This window comes from Saimiri boliviensis, chromosome 1 (assembly GCF_048565385.1).
Source record: "Saimiri boliviensis isolate mSaiBol1 chromosome 1, mSaiBol1.pri, whole genome shotgun sequence".
Taxonomy (NCBI): Eukaryota; Metazoa; Chordata; class Mammalia; order Primates; family Cebidae; genus Saimiri; species Saimiri boliviensis.
In genome coordinates this window covers 118,980,911-118,996,943 of record NC_133449.1, presented here as the reverse complement: position 1 = coordinate 118,996,943, position 16,033 = coordinate 118,980,911, and the positions used below count along the sequence as shown (strand labels likewise).

Genomic DNA, 16,033 nt, shown 5'->3' with positions numbered 1-16,033 from the left:
TATCATCACCTTTACATGTTTCCATATGTATCATTAAAAATAAAGACTTAAAACATAACTATAATACTATTATCACATTTAAAAATAAAATAAAACATAATTCATTGGTATTAATTATCCAGTGCTTAAACTGATAGTTATCTTGAATGTCAAAATATGGCTTGTTTGCTTTTAACAGTTTTATTTTTTTAAAGTAGGATTTTTCTGGATTTAAAAAAATTCTATCAAGATTTTTTTAAATTAAGATTTTTATCTTTTTATTATATCCCTGATAATTGGGCATTATCTTAAAACCATTTACCACTATTCTTTGAAAATTATTTTAATTGACCATATTCTTCCATTTGTTTTTATAAAAATTGGCATGCATTTTTCAGGCCCTTTTCTTAACACATTGTGTATCTTCAATGCTCCTTTAATTTTTATAAAGCATTTTAATGACTTTTTTTGATGAGGCCTATTTACAGTGATTTAAGTTGTAAGTAATGGTTATTAGACCACAAGTTAATAGGGTTGAAGTGTCATCTTTAAAATTAGTTGGAAGAACAACTAAAAGATTTATAATTTCCATGGCATTTGCAAAAATAAGTCACTTGTATTTTCTTTTTTTGCTCCTCAGTATTTTCTTAAATTTGTACAATGGTTATGCAGTGTTTCTGTGGTAATGAAGAGTTTTTCTTTTTTGTGTGTGTTTGCGAAAAGAGTTTTTAAAAATGACAATGATTTATTTTCCTTTATTTCCCATATTCTGCGTTACATTTCCTTTAGGAGATATATCTATCTGAAAATGTGGTGGAGATAAAATAGAAATATACCAGAAAATGAACTCTAGCTCAGGCAGCTTTTGAAATTCTTGTTCTCTAACCTAATTTCTTAATGGTCTCTTAGTGTTTTTAGAAAACAGATCTCTGTTCTGTGTAGCCTTCACCCCAAAAAGATTTGATCCTTGCTTGCCAAAAGTATGAGTTAACCAACAGCAATACCTTATTTATTTAATTCTTCTCCTAAACTTCAGCCTGTGTTTGCATTAAGCCTTTCTCTTAAGCAGATGCAGTGCTATGTTTCAGACCACTGAATTTGAAACACTCTTTGATGTATGTGTATGCAGAATTCAAATTCTATCCAAAGTAAACATGAGGAGATAATGTTTTAAGTGTGCTTTGATAGATTTTTCCTCTAAAACTGCCATTATGTATTTCAGGCGAGTTTTGTGGCATCTGGAAACCGGACAGATATTTCTTTAGATGATCCCAACTTCTGGCAAAAATGGGCTAAAAAGGCAGAAATAGATATAGAGGCCATCAGTGGCAGAGTAAGTATTTTTATCCCTCTGAAATAAACTTGCTTTGGGAATACTTTGGCAATAGTATTGTAATATTTTAAGGTGTTCAATTATGCAGTTACTAAAACAAATTTCTGCATGTATAAATTGAAGTAGGGTAGCCAAATGAGCTGGGTCAGGTACTCCTTCAATTTAATATGGCTGATATCTCCCATGATGGGTTATCCTACAGGCATTTAACTTTTGGATATAATTTACATTCTTAAAATTATTACATGTTTTTTAAATTTTTTTAATGTCTTCAAATCATGAGTTACATTTATTTTCTTTTTAATGTTGTTTTCTTAGTGTCAGAACCCATTAATAATGATCTAGTAAAATATAAATGAAATGCGAAAAAAGGCAGTCAAGAAAGTGGCATTTTTTACAGTTTCTCTTATGACTTCCCTTGAGCTAAGAAAAGGCCAAAGTGCTAAAATAGACTTTATGGAGCTGATAATAATAGCATAACTGCTTATTTACTAAGACACACTTGTCTAATAATTGTATTAGAATCAATGTTTTTGAGTCTTACCAATTATCAAAATAACAGATGATTAAAGGAATTTTATATTAAGCACTGATGCATTGGATCTTTTTTGATAGATAGGCTTTTACAATGTAAAGCTTTACAATTACGAGTAATACCACCACTATTCATAATTATTACTCTTGAATGCATTTCGGAAATACATGTAATTCTGTGTGAAACAAATAAGTAAACTTGAAAAGATAATTATAAAAATATTATTGGCATATGGCATGTTCATTTACCTAAACAAGTAGTGGAGTCTGCAAAACACTATAAATGTTCATAAGTGAGTTTAGTGAATTAACTGGATAGAAAATAAATACGCCATTGAGACTTCCTAAATATCAGTACTAACAGAAGTAGAAAAACATAATGCAATAGGATATCTACTTCACAGTAGGAAAAAAAAGTTATGGAACGCTTAAGAATATACCTAAAGAAAGATGTGTTTGATTTCTGTAAAGTGAAATTTGGTTGGGAGATGTGTCCATTGGGAATATTTTAAACATTTTAACAGTTTGTTTGTAAACATAGAAATTTTAACATATAGATGTGATGCAATGCAAATGAAAATGTGAAACAATTTTTCTTATAACTAGACAAAATAATACTAAATTTTTGTTGGAAGAATATTTGATGTACTCTTAGGAATCTGTCCTACAGCAATAAGCATACATGTACAATGATACTCGTTGCAGCATTTTTTGTTACAGCAAAAATTTAGAAACTAAATTTTCTATACAGGAGCAATGGTACATTCATACTGTCTAATGCAATAATTAAAAAATAATCATGGACATTCTTATGTACCATCTCTTGTGGACTAACAGAGCTCCAAGACAGAGAAAGAGAGAGATGCAAAATGATACTTACAATGTGATCTCCATTTATGATTTTTTAACTGTATTTATCTGTAGTTACATTCTGGTGGGTAAGAAAGTACTAAACAAATATATAAGATAATTTGGGAGTGAGGAAAATAAAGCAGTAAGATGGTAGAGAATGCTGGAGAAGGAGAATTAAACTAGGTGAAGTGATCAAGGGAGGTCACTGCAAAAGGATATCTGCACTGAGACTTGAATGATGAGAAAGAACCAACACAGAGTGATGTCAGGAAAAGCTTTGAGAGAGAAGGAATGGCATTGAGACACTGGTAGAAATAAGCTTAGTGTATTCTAGAAGCAGGGATAGTTAGTGAGCATGGTGGTAGTAGGTGAGGTCAGAGACTGAAGACATGGGCCAAATCAACAGGGCCTTGTAGATTATTTTAAGGAGTTAAGGATTTTGTAAATAAACTTATATAAGCATATAGTCATTTAATACTAGTGCAGTAACATTTTAAAATATATACTTTTGTAAAAAATTAAAGACTTTTCTGAAAATGTACAATAAAGACTGACATTACTGTATGTTAAAGTGTCTAAATATGTTAATACAGTTAGGTACAGTGGCTCATTCCTGTATAGTCCCAGCACGTCAGGAGGCTGAGGCAGGAGGATTGCTTGAGGCTAGGAGTTTTAAGACCAGCCTAGGCAACATAGCAAGACCCCGTTCTCTACAAAAAAAAAAAAAAAAAAAAAAAAAAAAAATTAGCTTAGCTAGGCATGGTTATGTGTAATTGTAATTCTAGATACAAATGAGACTGAGGCATGAGGATGGCTTGAGCCTAAAAGTTCAAGGCTGTAGTGAGCTTTGATTGTGCCATTGCATTCCAGCCTGAGTGACAGCAAGAACCTATCTCTAAAAAAGAAAAAAATAAATTAAAAAATATATATATTAATATAAAACAACAATAGTTTAAAAAGTATGGTACTGATGGAAAGATACAAAGCAAGGAATAGGATAAGAACAAAAAAGATCAAAGTATAGGTTTATTAAATATACAAATAGTACTAAAGAAAGATGATTTAATAAATGGTGATTAGGATATTGGGTTAGCATTGGGGAGGAGTGTTATAAACCTGTGCTCTATACCAAATAAACCAATTTGTGATAATTTTTAAGTGGTTTTTTTTTTTTTTTTTTTTTTTTTTTGAGACAGGGTTTCGCTCTTGTTGCCCAGGCTGGAGTGCAATGGCGCGATCTCGGCTCACCACAACCTCCGCCTCCTGGGTTCAGGCAATTCTCCTGCCTCAGCCTCCTGAGTAGCTGGGATCACAGGCACATGCCACCATGCCCAGCTAATTTTTTGTATTTTTAGTAGAGACAGGGTTTCACCATGTTGACCAGGATGGTCTCGATCTCTTGACCTCGTGATCCACCCGCCTCAGCCTCCCAAAGTGCTGGGATTACAGGCTTGAGCCACCACGCCCGGCAATTTTTAAGTGTTTTTTAATTAAAACATGAAAAATAGAAGAAATTAGATTTCTTTTCACAAATATTTGTGTGGGAAAACATTCTAAATTAGATATTACTAAGGAAGTGATTGGCATATTTAACAATACAAGACAGAATTATGTAATGGAAAAATGAAAGCGTAGTCCACTGGTGACACTATTTGTAGCAGACATGTATATGAAAGTTAATGTTTCTAGTATATAAAAGCTAATTAAGTTGATACAAAATTTATCGAATCTCAAAAGATTTGGGGAAAAAGACATTAGAAAATTTACTTAAGAAAAAAATATAATTTGTTTTTTTTTTTTTTTTTCTTAAGGAAAGTGGGAAGGGGCAAAGAGGAAAAGGGACAACTGTTTCTTACAAAAGAATTCCATTTAATAAATATAGAAGGAATGAAGGAAATAAAAAATTACCATGAATCAACTATAGTAATAATTGTAGCATACAAGAGCCATCAGTAAATTCTAAAACTAGTGGGTAAAAGTTTAAGGAGACACCAGATATTTATGTGTCTTCAAAGTATATCTTCCAAAATATTTATTAATTCCAAAGGAAAACTCGTAACTTCACAGTGGAGAAGCTTGGAAAAAGTTAACATCACCTATCATAAGACATCACATGCCACCTTAAATATAATGCACTCCGTACATACTATGGCCTACCAGGACCTTTATGGTCTAGTCCCTGCTTTCTCTCCTACCATTTGTCCTCTTCTGCTCTAGGACATAAGTATTTCCCGAACATCTGATGCCATTTCAGGTCCCTTGCTCTTTCCCCTATTTGTAATGCTATGTCCTCCCTGACTGCCTGGCAAACTACTTTTAATTCTTAAGAAAGTCTTTCTAGTATCACTACTTTGTGACATTTTCTTTGACTATGATACCTCTTGTATTATAAAATATTTCATCCTGAATAGCATACATTTAGTTAAACATTTGTCTGTGTAACTAAAACTTTGGATTCCTTATGAGTAGAAACTGCCTTATTAATCATTATATCCACAGCCCATTACATAGGGCCTAGCTTAGAGAAGTTTCTCAAAAATAAAAAGTATGTTAACTTGCTTTGAATGAATTAAACAGAATTGAACGTAGTGAGGTTGATGCAATTACTGCTTTGCTTTTTGTATATTGTTTAAATTCTTTTGGAAAGCACTGTAAAATATTTATCACCTTTGACCAGTATTTCCATTTCTGGATACTTTCTTTCTTTTGAATTTATCTTTAGAATAAACTTAAGCCACAAAGATTTACTTTAGTATTATTTATTTTAAAAATGAAGAACAAGCTAAGTTGTGAACTAGATAAAGAAAATTACAAGGCATAAATTCAGTTTAAAATATTTTATGATTATAATAATTTTATATTAATATAAAATATCAAATTATTTTTATTCTATGACTATAATGTCATACAATTTTATATGTGTGATACTAAGAATTCTAAAGGAAGATAAGAAATTCTAAGTTGACTAGATAGGTTGGTGAAATTGTTAGTAATTCCTTTTTGTCTGTGTTTCTCTAATTGTACAGTTTTAAATGTAAAAATGTAGAACACTGTTAAAAGCAAAATTATAAAAGATCCTTCAAGTAATAGCTGTTCTGTTTTACAGAACAGCTTGGTTATTGACACTCCAAGAATTAGGAAGCAAACAAGACCTTTTAGTGCCACAAAAGATGAATTGGCTGAATTATCTGAAGCTGAAAGTGAAGGAGATGAAAAGCCCAAACTCCGGAGACCCTGTGACCGTTCCAATGGCTATGGAAGAACTGAATGCTTTAGAGTTGAGAAAAACCTGCTAGTTTATGGGTAAAACGTTGTTTTTAATGTTTGCCATAAGTAGTCTGGTATGTAATGTTACAGAAAATATATACTGGGTTTTGAGTACATTTTTTATCTTCTTAGTTTCATTAAAATTTACTTTTAAAGTACTCTATGTTTAGCATATATTTAAGAGCGAATGATGAAATTATCATTAAGTATTTAAATTGTAAAAATATAAAGTCAAACTTCTTGTGTCTTAAATTTGCATATTCAGTAATACAAATTGGATGTTATCCATTATTGAATAAAATATATTAGAAATTACTATACCATTCCTCTACATTTTATACATGGACACGGAAGACTTAATCAGCAAAAATGACCTTTTTTATTTTTTTAGTTTTTCATGTATTTTATCTATGAGTTATATTTTTCTTTAGAACTTGACTCAACATCAATTAACTATACCCTTTTTAACCAGGTGGGGCCGATGGAGAGAGATTCTATCTCATGGCCGTTTTAAAAGGCAGTTAAATGAACACGACGTAGAGATAATTTGCCGAGCCCTCTTAGCATATTGCCTTATTCACTACCGAGGAGATGAGAAGATTAAAGGTTTCATATGGGATCTCATTACTCCAACTGAAGATGGGCAGACACGAGAGCTGCAGAATCATCTAGGTAAGAATGTTGTTTTGTTTGCTTTTAAAATTTAGTTATATAAGTAATATTTAACATATGTATTCTCCTATAAAATATAAAAGCATTACAGATAGTATTAAGGAAACTTAATCTTCGGTCCCAATTCAAGTTCCAGCTTCAGAAAATCTCAATGTTATCAGTCTGGTGGATTTTACATACTGTTATCAAATATGTAGCTGTTTGGAATTGATGACCCAACAATATGTCTTAGAGGTCTTTCCATCTGTGTTCATATAGATCTATCTAATTTTTTAAGTTCTGTTTAGTATTCCATAGTATGGATATCCCATAATTTGTTTAACATCTTCTTTAATGATGGTATTTAGGTAGTTTCAATTTTAGACAATTAAAAAACAAGTTTCAGAGAAGGTCCATGTACCTTCCTCCTTGTGCATGCAAGTAAATCTTTCACTAAAGTAGATATCAAAAATTGAATTATTAAGGTATAGCTTATATACATCTTTATTACCTAAAATGTGGTCTCTGTGTCAGTAGCATCAGGATCTTCTGGAAGCTTCTTAGAAATGCAGAATCTTAGGCCTCAGATTTACTGAATCATAATCTGCATTTTAACAAGATTCATAGGAATTAGTGTACATATTAAAGTTTGAGAAACATCGATATGCATTTTAAATTTTCATAACACTTTTTATTTATTTTAGACAGGGTTTTGCTCTGTCACCCAGGCTAGAGTACAGTGATGCAAACATGGCTCACCGCAGCCTTGACCTCCTGGGCTTAAGCCATTCTTCTGTCTCAACCTTCTGAGTAGCTGGGACCACAGGCATGTAGCACCACACCCGGCTTTTAAAATTTTTTTATATTGTAGCGTTAGGGTCTTACCATGTTGCTCAGGCTGGTCTTGAACTCCTGGGCTCAAGCAGTCCTTCCACCTCAGCCACCCAAAGTGCTGGGATTACAGACATGAGCCACTATGCCCGGCCTAAATTTTCATTATCCTTTAATTTGCTGTCCAAAATGGTTATGCCAATTTACAATCCTATCAGAGGTATATGCTAGTACTTTTTTCTCATCAGCCTTGCTAACAGAACATTCTTTTCTGCATAAAATATTCTTTTATAGCATAAAATAATTGAATTTTCAGTAAAAATAAAAAAAATTACTATGTCCTTAAATTTGTTAAGTTTATTCTATTTAATCAAAAAATATCTATTGAATGCCTGGTGTGTGTTTCTTGTGCAAGGTGTTGAAAAGATAAGAAGAAACAAGATTGACAAGACCCCTGGCTCATGAACCTTGCATTATATTTCTTTTTTTTTTTTTTGTGGGCCTTCGGGATGCTTTAATTATGAACCTTGCATTCTAACCACGTTGACAGACATAGTAAAAATGTACATTAGTTACAGATTGTGGTAATTACTGTGTAGTAAATAAACTATTAAGATGGAAAACAACAGAAAGCACCCATTTTAGATACGATAGTCAATGTAGGCCTGTTTTAATAGGAGACAATGAATTTAATTAATGTGGAGACCTGACTTCTAGGTAGATGAGAGAATCACACAAATATTTCACTTTCTTGAAACTCCACTAGAAAAAAGTAAGTCACTATGCTTAATAAACTCTATAGAATAAAATAACCTGGATTCCACAACAAATAAATTATGGGATTAGGAGTGAATAGAGAGGTATCTACCAACCTGTGGTTCTCAACCAAAGATGATTTTCTGCCTCAGTTCCATCCCTATCACAGACTATCATTACCTTGAGCGTGCTACTGGCGTCTAGTGGGTAGAGGCTAGGAGTTCACAGATAGCCCGTCCACAATGAAGAACTATCCTGCTCAAAATATCGTAGTGCCCAGATTGAAACCCTGCTATAACCTAAAAGAGATTAAAACGTTATCAACCAATTGCAGTGTGGGGTCTGGGGACTTCATTTTTATGTTTTGTGACAGGGTCTCATAATTCTCTTGCCTAAACTGGAGTGTCGTGGCATGAACACAATTCAATCCAGCCACAACCTCCTGGGCTCAAGCGATCCTCCTCCCTATAGCTAGGAGTACCGGTGGACACCACCATACCTGGCTAATTTTTTTTTTTTTTTTTTTTTTTTTTTTTAGAAATGGAGTCTCACTTTGTTGCTCAGGCTTGTCTCCAATTCCTGGGCTCAAGTGATCCTCCTGCCTCAGCCTCCCAAAGTGCTGTGGGGGCTTTATTCAGATCCTCATTGAAAAAACAACCCAGAGGAAATTTTTTATTATCTTTATTAACTAATTGGAATTTTGAATACCAAATATTAAGAAGTTATAATTGCATTCCTTAGGGCTGATAATAGTATTGTAGTTATTTTAATGGAGGCTTTATCACTAAGTAGATACATTTATTAAATTAGATTTAGATATCACTGAATATCTTTTAGATATTGCTAAAAGATACTTTTGATATTTATGAATGAAATGATTGATTTCTTACGTTTACTTCAAAATAATATGAAATATTGGGGATGAACAAAATTGGCCATGACTTGATAATTATTGAAGGTGGTAATGGGGCGTGGGGTTTCCTCATGCTGTTCTATCTACTGTTGTATATGCTTGTGTTCTATAATTTTTAAATAAGCATAAATTCTCAAAAATGGATAGAGAATGGGAGAGGAGACTGCAACAAGATTTTGGAAGCTGGGAGCAAATACATTAGTGGTAACTGATTTAACCAACCTGAGATAGCAGAATCTTAGGTCAACAATGGGAAAAGGCAAACTGCTTTGCTTTACAGATTTCCCAAATGTCTTAGGAATTTGTGACATCAGGAACCTCTGGAAGTGGATGTAAAAGGATATAGGCTTTCATTCAAAGCAGCTTAAAAAGGGCCCTAAATACCCTCTTCAGTTCCATGTAGCCAGGATGAAAACTCACTCAAAGTTTTTCTCTGGAGAGAGTAAAATAGAAGTCTGGGTACCACTGGTAGTTGAGGTGTGGAGCTACTAAATAGGGATTAAATGACTATGTGCATACTGGCTGATTTATTACTCAAGGAAGAAAACTAAAGGGCTTGCCCCAAACCTAAAGATAATGACAGGGAAAAGATACCCAGCCAGTTATCCTTCAGTAAGCCCACAATCACTATGCTCCATCCCTTCAGTCTTCCTATCACCTTTTTTATTTGTCACACTTAAATAAGAGTAAACAGAGCCAAGGATTATTAGGCATCTCAGGAAAGTCTCTAACATGAAAGACAGAGACAGAAAACCATTTGTTTTGGTTTCTGTCTCTATCTTACAGGCCCGGTGGCTCACCCTGTAATCCCAGCACCTTGGGAGGCTGAGGTGAGCAGATCACTTGAGGTCAGGAGCTCAAGACCAGCCTGGCCAACATGGTGAATTCCCTTCTCTACTAAAACTATAAAAGTTAGCCAGCCACGGTGACAGGCGCCTGTAATCCCAGCTACTCAGGAGGTTGAGGCATGATAATCACTTGAACCCAGGAGGCAGAGGTTGCAGTGAACCGAGATCACACTACTGCACTCCAGCCTGGGTGACAGAGCAAGACTGTGTCTCAAAAAACCATTACATTGAACTTGAAGGAAACAAGGATTACAAAAAGGAGCACAACTTTTTTGAACTATCATTATTATCTTCAAAGATACTTCAGATATGCCATGACTTCAAAAGAATAAGGTGCTGTAAAAACAGTGAAAGCAGAAACCTATAAATTATAACAACATGTAATGAAATGAAAAAGTAAAAAGAAGATTGAATGCTGAATCTGAGAAAATCTTGTTAGGAAGAAAATTGGAAATACAGAATATCTATAGATTTTATTAGGAAAATTCAAGCATGTGTATTTGTAAATATGTACTGTTTTCAAACCAACAAGGATGGAGAAGATTGGAATACAGAACTGTTTATCATTCTAGCAAAACACAGAAAGAAGGAAGGTATGATAAAACATATAAATATATGTAAGCAACCTATGTATATCTTCACCTGTCAAAAGAGAAAAATTGTTAGATGGGAGGAAAATAAACATTTTTATACTTTAAAGAGATATTATTAAACACCAAACAAGAAGCTTTAAAATGGATTTAGTAAAAACCAAACCATACAAATACTAAACCAAACAAAATGTTGTAATACCATTAACATAGAACAAAGTGAATTTAAGATGGAAGGTATCAGTTGGGATAAAAAAAGAAAGGGACACTACCTAATAATCAAAAACAATAATCCATAAAATAAACTATAACAAGGATGAGCTTATATGCATCTGATAAAATAGCCTCAAAATGTAAAGGCAAAAAAAACTGCCAAAACTATAAGGAAAAATGGACAAATCTACATAGTGTTTCTATGTACCATTGTAGTAGAGTACCCACCTGGTATAAAATGGCAGAAGGTAAATGAGGTACAAGAGGAGTCAAAACTGCATTATTAATAATTGTGAAAAATTATAAGCAAAACAGCTCCAGTATCATAGAAGACTAATAAATATGAGGTGGTATAGTCATGCAATAAATAATTATACAGAAACTAAAATAGACAAAATAGAGCCTCATGAGTCAACCAGGATAAATCTTTTAAAAATTCAGAGTAATAAGTTATAGGCTTACATTTATAATATACTGAAAACTTAAATACTAAATACTTATCCAACATAGGTAATAATAGTATAAACATGCATGGAATGGAAAAACAAATTCAGGGTAGTAGTAATCTCTAGGAAGGAATGAGTGAATTTGATAGGAGAAGACTATGTAAGGACTTCAAGTATGTATGTATTACTTCCTTTAATAAAAAACTAAGCATTCATGACCAGCCTAACCAACATGGTGAAACCCTGTCTCTACTAAAAATACAAACGTTAGCTGGGTGTGGTGGTGCATGCCTGTAATCCCAGCTGCTCAGGAGGCTGAGGAAGGAGAATCACTTGAACCCAGGGAGCGGAGTTTGCAGTAAGCCGAGATTGCATCACTGCCCTCCAGTCTGAGCAATAGAAGGAGACTTCATCTCAAAAAAAAAAAAAAAAAAAAAAACTAAGTAAATATGGAATCTGTGAGCATGAAGAATGGCAATACTTTTTTCTAGTTTTTAAATACTCCACAACAAATAACTCAAAGAACTAAAGTGAATTTAGCTATCTTGAACAGGATGGCTAACCTAATCTATCTAAATCAATTTTGAAAAGCAAGAGTAGAGGGCAAAACATCTTTTTTCTAGGAAAGCAAAAGTAAAGCAGAGGGCATAGATTTGATATTTTAGTTTTTACATTTGTAAAAAAAATCTGTTTTGGAACAAAAAGGAAATCAGAATGATTAATGTGAGGCACAGAATTGTTAGCTAGTTTGGGGAAATATGTTTTAATATGTATAAAACCATCATCTTGATTTGTGATTGGGTCAGTAGTATTATCATTAATATTTTAAAGATCTCTGAACAGACCTCTGTCTCCAGAAATTTCTTGCAAAAACAGTCTTTCAAATTGCAAATTTTTATACAAATTATTCCTGATTTTATATGTCCTCCTTATTTTAACAGGCCTATCAGCTCCTGTACCCAGGGGTCGAAAAGGGAAGAAAGTAAAAACTCAAACAAGCTCATTTGATATACAAAAAGCAGAATGGCTTCGAAAATATAATCCCGAGCAGCTACTTCAAGATGAAGGCTACAAAAAACATATAAAACACCACTGTAACAAGTAGGTAGTAGGGTATTTTAAATACAACTCTTTAAATGTTTACTGTTCTGAATTTATTAATAAACTTTAAGCCTGATGATTTTGAATACAGAGACAGTATGGTCTAAGGCCAATCGTGATCTTAATTTCACAAGGTATCCTTCAGCAAATCATGATACCTCTTGTGTCATTGTTCTCACCAACAGATAAATAAAACTGGCCTCTAAATGAGCTCATTATATCTTACTTGGATATGAAATAATGATGATTGTGAAGATTTTGGAGAAGCTCTTTATATATATGATAGTAATAAGATTCATTTAATCAGAAGTAATTATTATTTCATTATTTTAAAATCTGTACACAAATTCCTTCCTAATTTTAACCCCATGGCTGAATATTTTAAACAATTAATATCTTTATGCCTTTTGATTTATTTTCCCTTGTTTTTAGGGTTTTGCTTCGTGTGAGAATGCTATATTATCTAAAGCAAGAAGTTATTGGAAATGAGTGTCAGAAAGTATTTGATGGAGTTGATGCAAGGTAAGTTAGACATCTTTTTGTTTGTTTGTTGTCTTGCCCAGGCAGCTTCAAGCTCCTGGGTTCAAGCGATCCTCCCACCTCAGCCTCCTGAGTAGCTGGCACTATAGGCACACCACCACACCTGGCTTAAATGATAGATTTGTTTTTATTTTTCAATAACATGATGAAGCAAACATTATATGACCAGAATATTGTATATTAAGTGGCTCTTTAGTCTGTGAAATTTACAAAATGGAAAAATCCATCAAACTTAGGGAATTAACCCTTGCCAATTTGTTACCTTTTTTTTTTTTTTTTTTTTTTTTTGAGACAGAGTTTCGCTCTTGTTGCCCAGGCTGGAGTGCAATGGCTCGATCTCAGCTCACCGCAACCTCCGCCTCCTGGGTTCAGGCAATTCTCCTGCCTCAGCCTCCTGAGTAGCTGGGATTACAGGCACACGCCACCATGCCCAGCTAATTTTTTGTATTTTTAGTAGAGACGGGGTTTCACCGTGTTGACCAGGATGGTCTTGATCTCTTGACCTCGTGATCCACCCGCCTCAGCCTCCCGAAGTGCTGGGATTACAGGCTTGAGCCACCGCGCCCGGCTACCTTTCTTTTATTGCTCTCATCTTGGTTACCACTAGATGTCACAACATAACAATAGTAGTAGTAATATTAAGAATGGTATCTAACCTAGATGCCATTAAAGCAGACACAGATTTTTTTTTTTTTTTTTTTTTTTTTTTGAGACAGAGTTTTGCTCTGTCACCTAGTCTGGAGTGCAGTGGCACGATCTCAGCTCACTGCAACCTCCACCTCCCAGGCACAAGTGATTCTCAGGCCTCAGCCCCCTGAGTAGTTGGGATTACAAGCATGTGCCACCATACCTGGCTAATTTTTGTATTTTTAGTAGAGACTAGGTTTCACCTGGTTGGCCAAACTGGTCTCGAACTACAAACCTCAGGTAATATGCCCACTTCAGCCTCCCAAAGTGCTGAGGTTACAGGCATGAGCCACCACACCCAGCCCCAGACACAGATCTAATAGCCAATTCATTCATTCCTACAGAACTATTTTTTGAGTACTCACTAAGCAGCAGGCACTGTGAAGCACTCGGAATACAAAGACAAAACACAGTCTTCATCCCTGAGGAGTTTATGGTCTCAGTGAGGAGGAAACAGATAAAACTATACTACAATGTAATAAGTGCTTTCGTGTATGTATAGGATATCAAGGAGGTACCACTAGAATTTTCTATTTCTAGTTTCATCTTGCCTCTTAATACTACAAGTAACCTTTCCCAATTTTCTTCTCCATTTTCTATAAACATCTGTTTGATATGGCTCACTCTGCATAAACCTACTACTCAACCCCATTCTCATCAAATGATACTCCTCCAGCTTTGTAGAGAAATGTAAGCAAGCCATAAAAACAGAAATGCCCTCAGCTTCCTGCCACCAAATCTAAGATTTAATTTTTCTGTACTCAGCCTTTTCTTATTGCCTCTTATTATAATTAAAGAAGTTTTATGGTGACTGACTTCTGTATCCACATATGATCCATTCAACACCCTGGTCTCTCATTTCCTTGACCTTTATCTAGTTACCTCTTTTTTTCTCCCCACTACAGCCACATAATCACCCAGTCATACACTTGATACTGCTGTTATCACCAGTAACAACACTTACTTAATCGGAATTTTGACTATGACATCCTTCCTTCTAACTCATTAACTTGGATAGTTCTCATTATAATTCTCTAATCTCATCACAGTGTTCTTACATCTTACCTCTTACACACTAGCCATCACCACTTTCATGTCCCCTCTTTCTTCATTATTCAACATAGATTCTATAATCTAGCACTCTACTTGCTAACTAAAATCCTTATCTGTCTCCTTGCTTGCCTTTCCTTCTGTTCTAGATATCTGTTACAACATCAACTCATGTTAAACCCAGCTAGCCATTTACTTCTTCCTGCACCTAAGTAGCTGAATATTTGTGGAGAAAATCAAGCAAGCCATACTGAATGACTAACTTCAAATTTGTGAGCATAGATCTCAAAAGAGATAATCATCTACTGTTTAACTATTGTGGCTAGTCAATTCATTCTCCTACTCTTTAAGAGGAACATTTTGTACCTCTCTTCTCAAACTGTGTTTCCACCCTACAACCACCATCCTCCAATAATGACCTTGCTACATATTTCATGGAAAAAGCAGACACAATCAAAGAGCTACCTTCAGTTTTATTTGCGTATATGTCCACCTTTATTAAGGTATCCTTAACAAAGGTGGACATATACGCAAATATGTCCTTCCTTCAAGATACAGTAGAAATGTCCCTCCTCCTAAGGCAAACCTTGTGCAGCATGGAACTCGTCTCTTCTTACCTTTTGAGGACTTTACTCTTACCTTTCTGGGACTTTCCTTTCTTTCTTGTATCTTTTTTTTCTCTCTCTCTTTACTACATCATTCTTTTGGCATACATATATACCTTAATATCAGTCACTTAACAAAGAAAAGAATAAAACCTCTCTCATTATACATTCTAAGTCTCTATTTCCCTGATCCTCTTTACAACGAACTCCTTTCAAAAGTTGCCTATATTGGCCAGGCGCAGTGGCTCAAGCCTGTAATCCCAGCACTTTGGGAGGCCGAGGTGGGTGGATCACGAGGTCGAGATCGAGACCATCCTGGTCAACATGGTGAAACCCCGTCTCTACTAAAAATACAAAAAATTAGCTGGGCATGGTGGCACATGCCTGTAATCCCAGCTACTCAGGAGGCTGAGGCAGGAGAATCGCCTGAACCCAGGAGGCGGAGGTTGCGGTGAGCCGAGATCACGCCATTGCATTCCAGCCTGGGTAACAAGAGCAAAACTCCGTCTCAAAAAAAAAAAAAAAATTGCCTATATTCATTAGCAAGATTAATTAACCAAGAAAAGAAGAGAGAGAATCCAAATCAGCTCAATTGGAAACAAAACAGGAGATGTTGCAACTAACACCACGGAAATACAAAAGATCATTCATGGCTACTATGAAAACCTTTCACACATAAACTAGAAAACCTAGAGGAGCTATATAAATTTCTGGAAAGATACAACCCTCCTAGCTTAAATCAGGAAGAATCAGATACCCTGAACAGATCAAAAACAAGCTGTGAGATTGAAATGGTAACAAAAAAATTACCAACAAAATACAAAGTCCAGGACCAGA

The 16,033-nt window shown here is 34.5% G+C and overlaps 1 protein-coding gene across 11 annotated transcripts in view; it reads left to right on the top strand.

Annotated features, from left to right (window-relative positions):
• Positions 1 to 16,033, top strand: part of CHD9 (chromodomain helicase DNA binding protein 9) — a 274,030-nt gene that overhangs the window by 205,814 nt on the left and 52,183 nt on the right. For all 11 annotated transcript variants that reach the window (XM_074402982.1, XM_074402992.1, XM_074402975.1 and 8 more), the window contains 5 exons: positions 1,202 to 1,312; positions 5,805 to 6,001; positions 6,438 to 6,637; positions 12,155 to 12,314; positions 12,747 to 12,836. In XM_074402982.1, the coding sequence (XP_074259083.1) occupies positions 1,202 to 1,312; positions 5,805 to 6,001; positions 6,438 to 6,637; positions 12,155 to 12,314; positions 12,747 to 12,836 (758 nt within the window). The remainder of the gene's footprint in view (positions 1 to 1,201; positions 1,313 to 5,804; positions 6,002 to 6,437; positions 6,638 to 12,154; positions 12,315 to 12,746; positions 12,837 to 16,033) is intronic.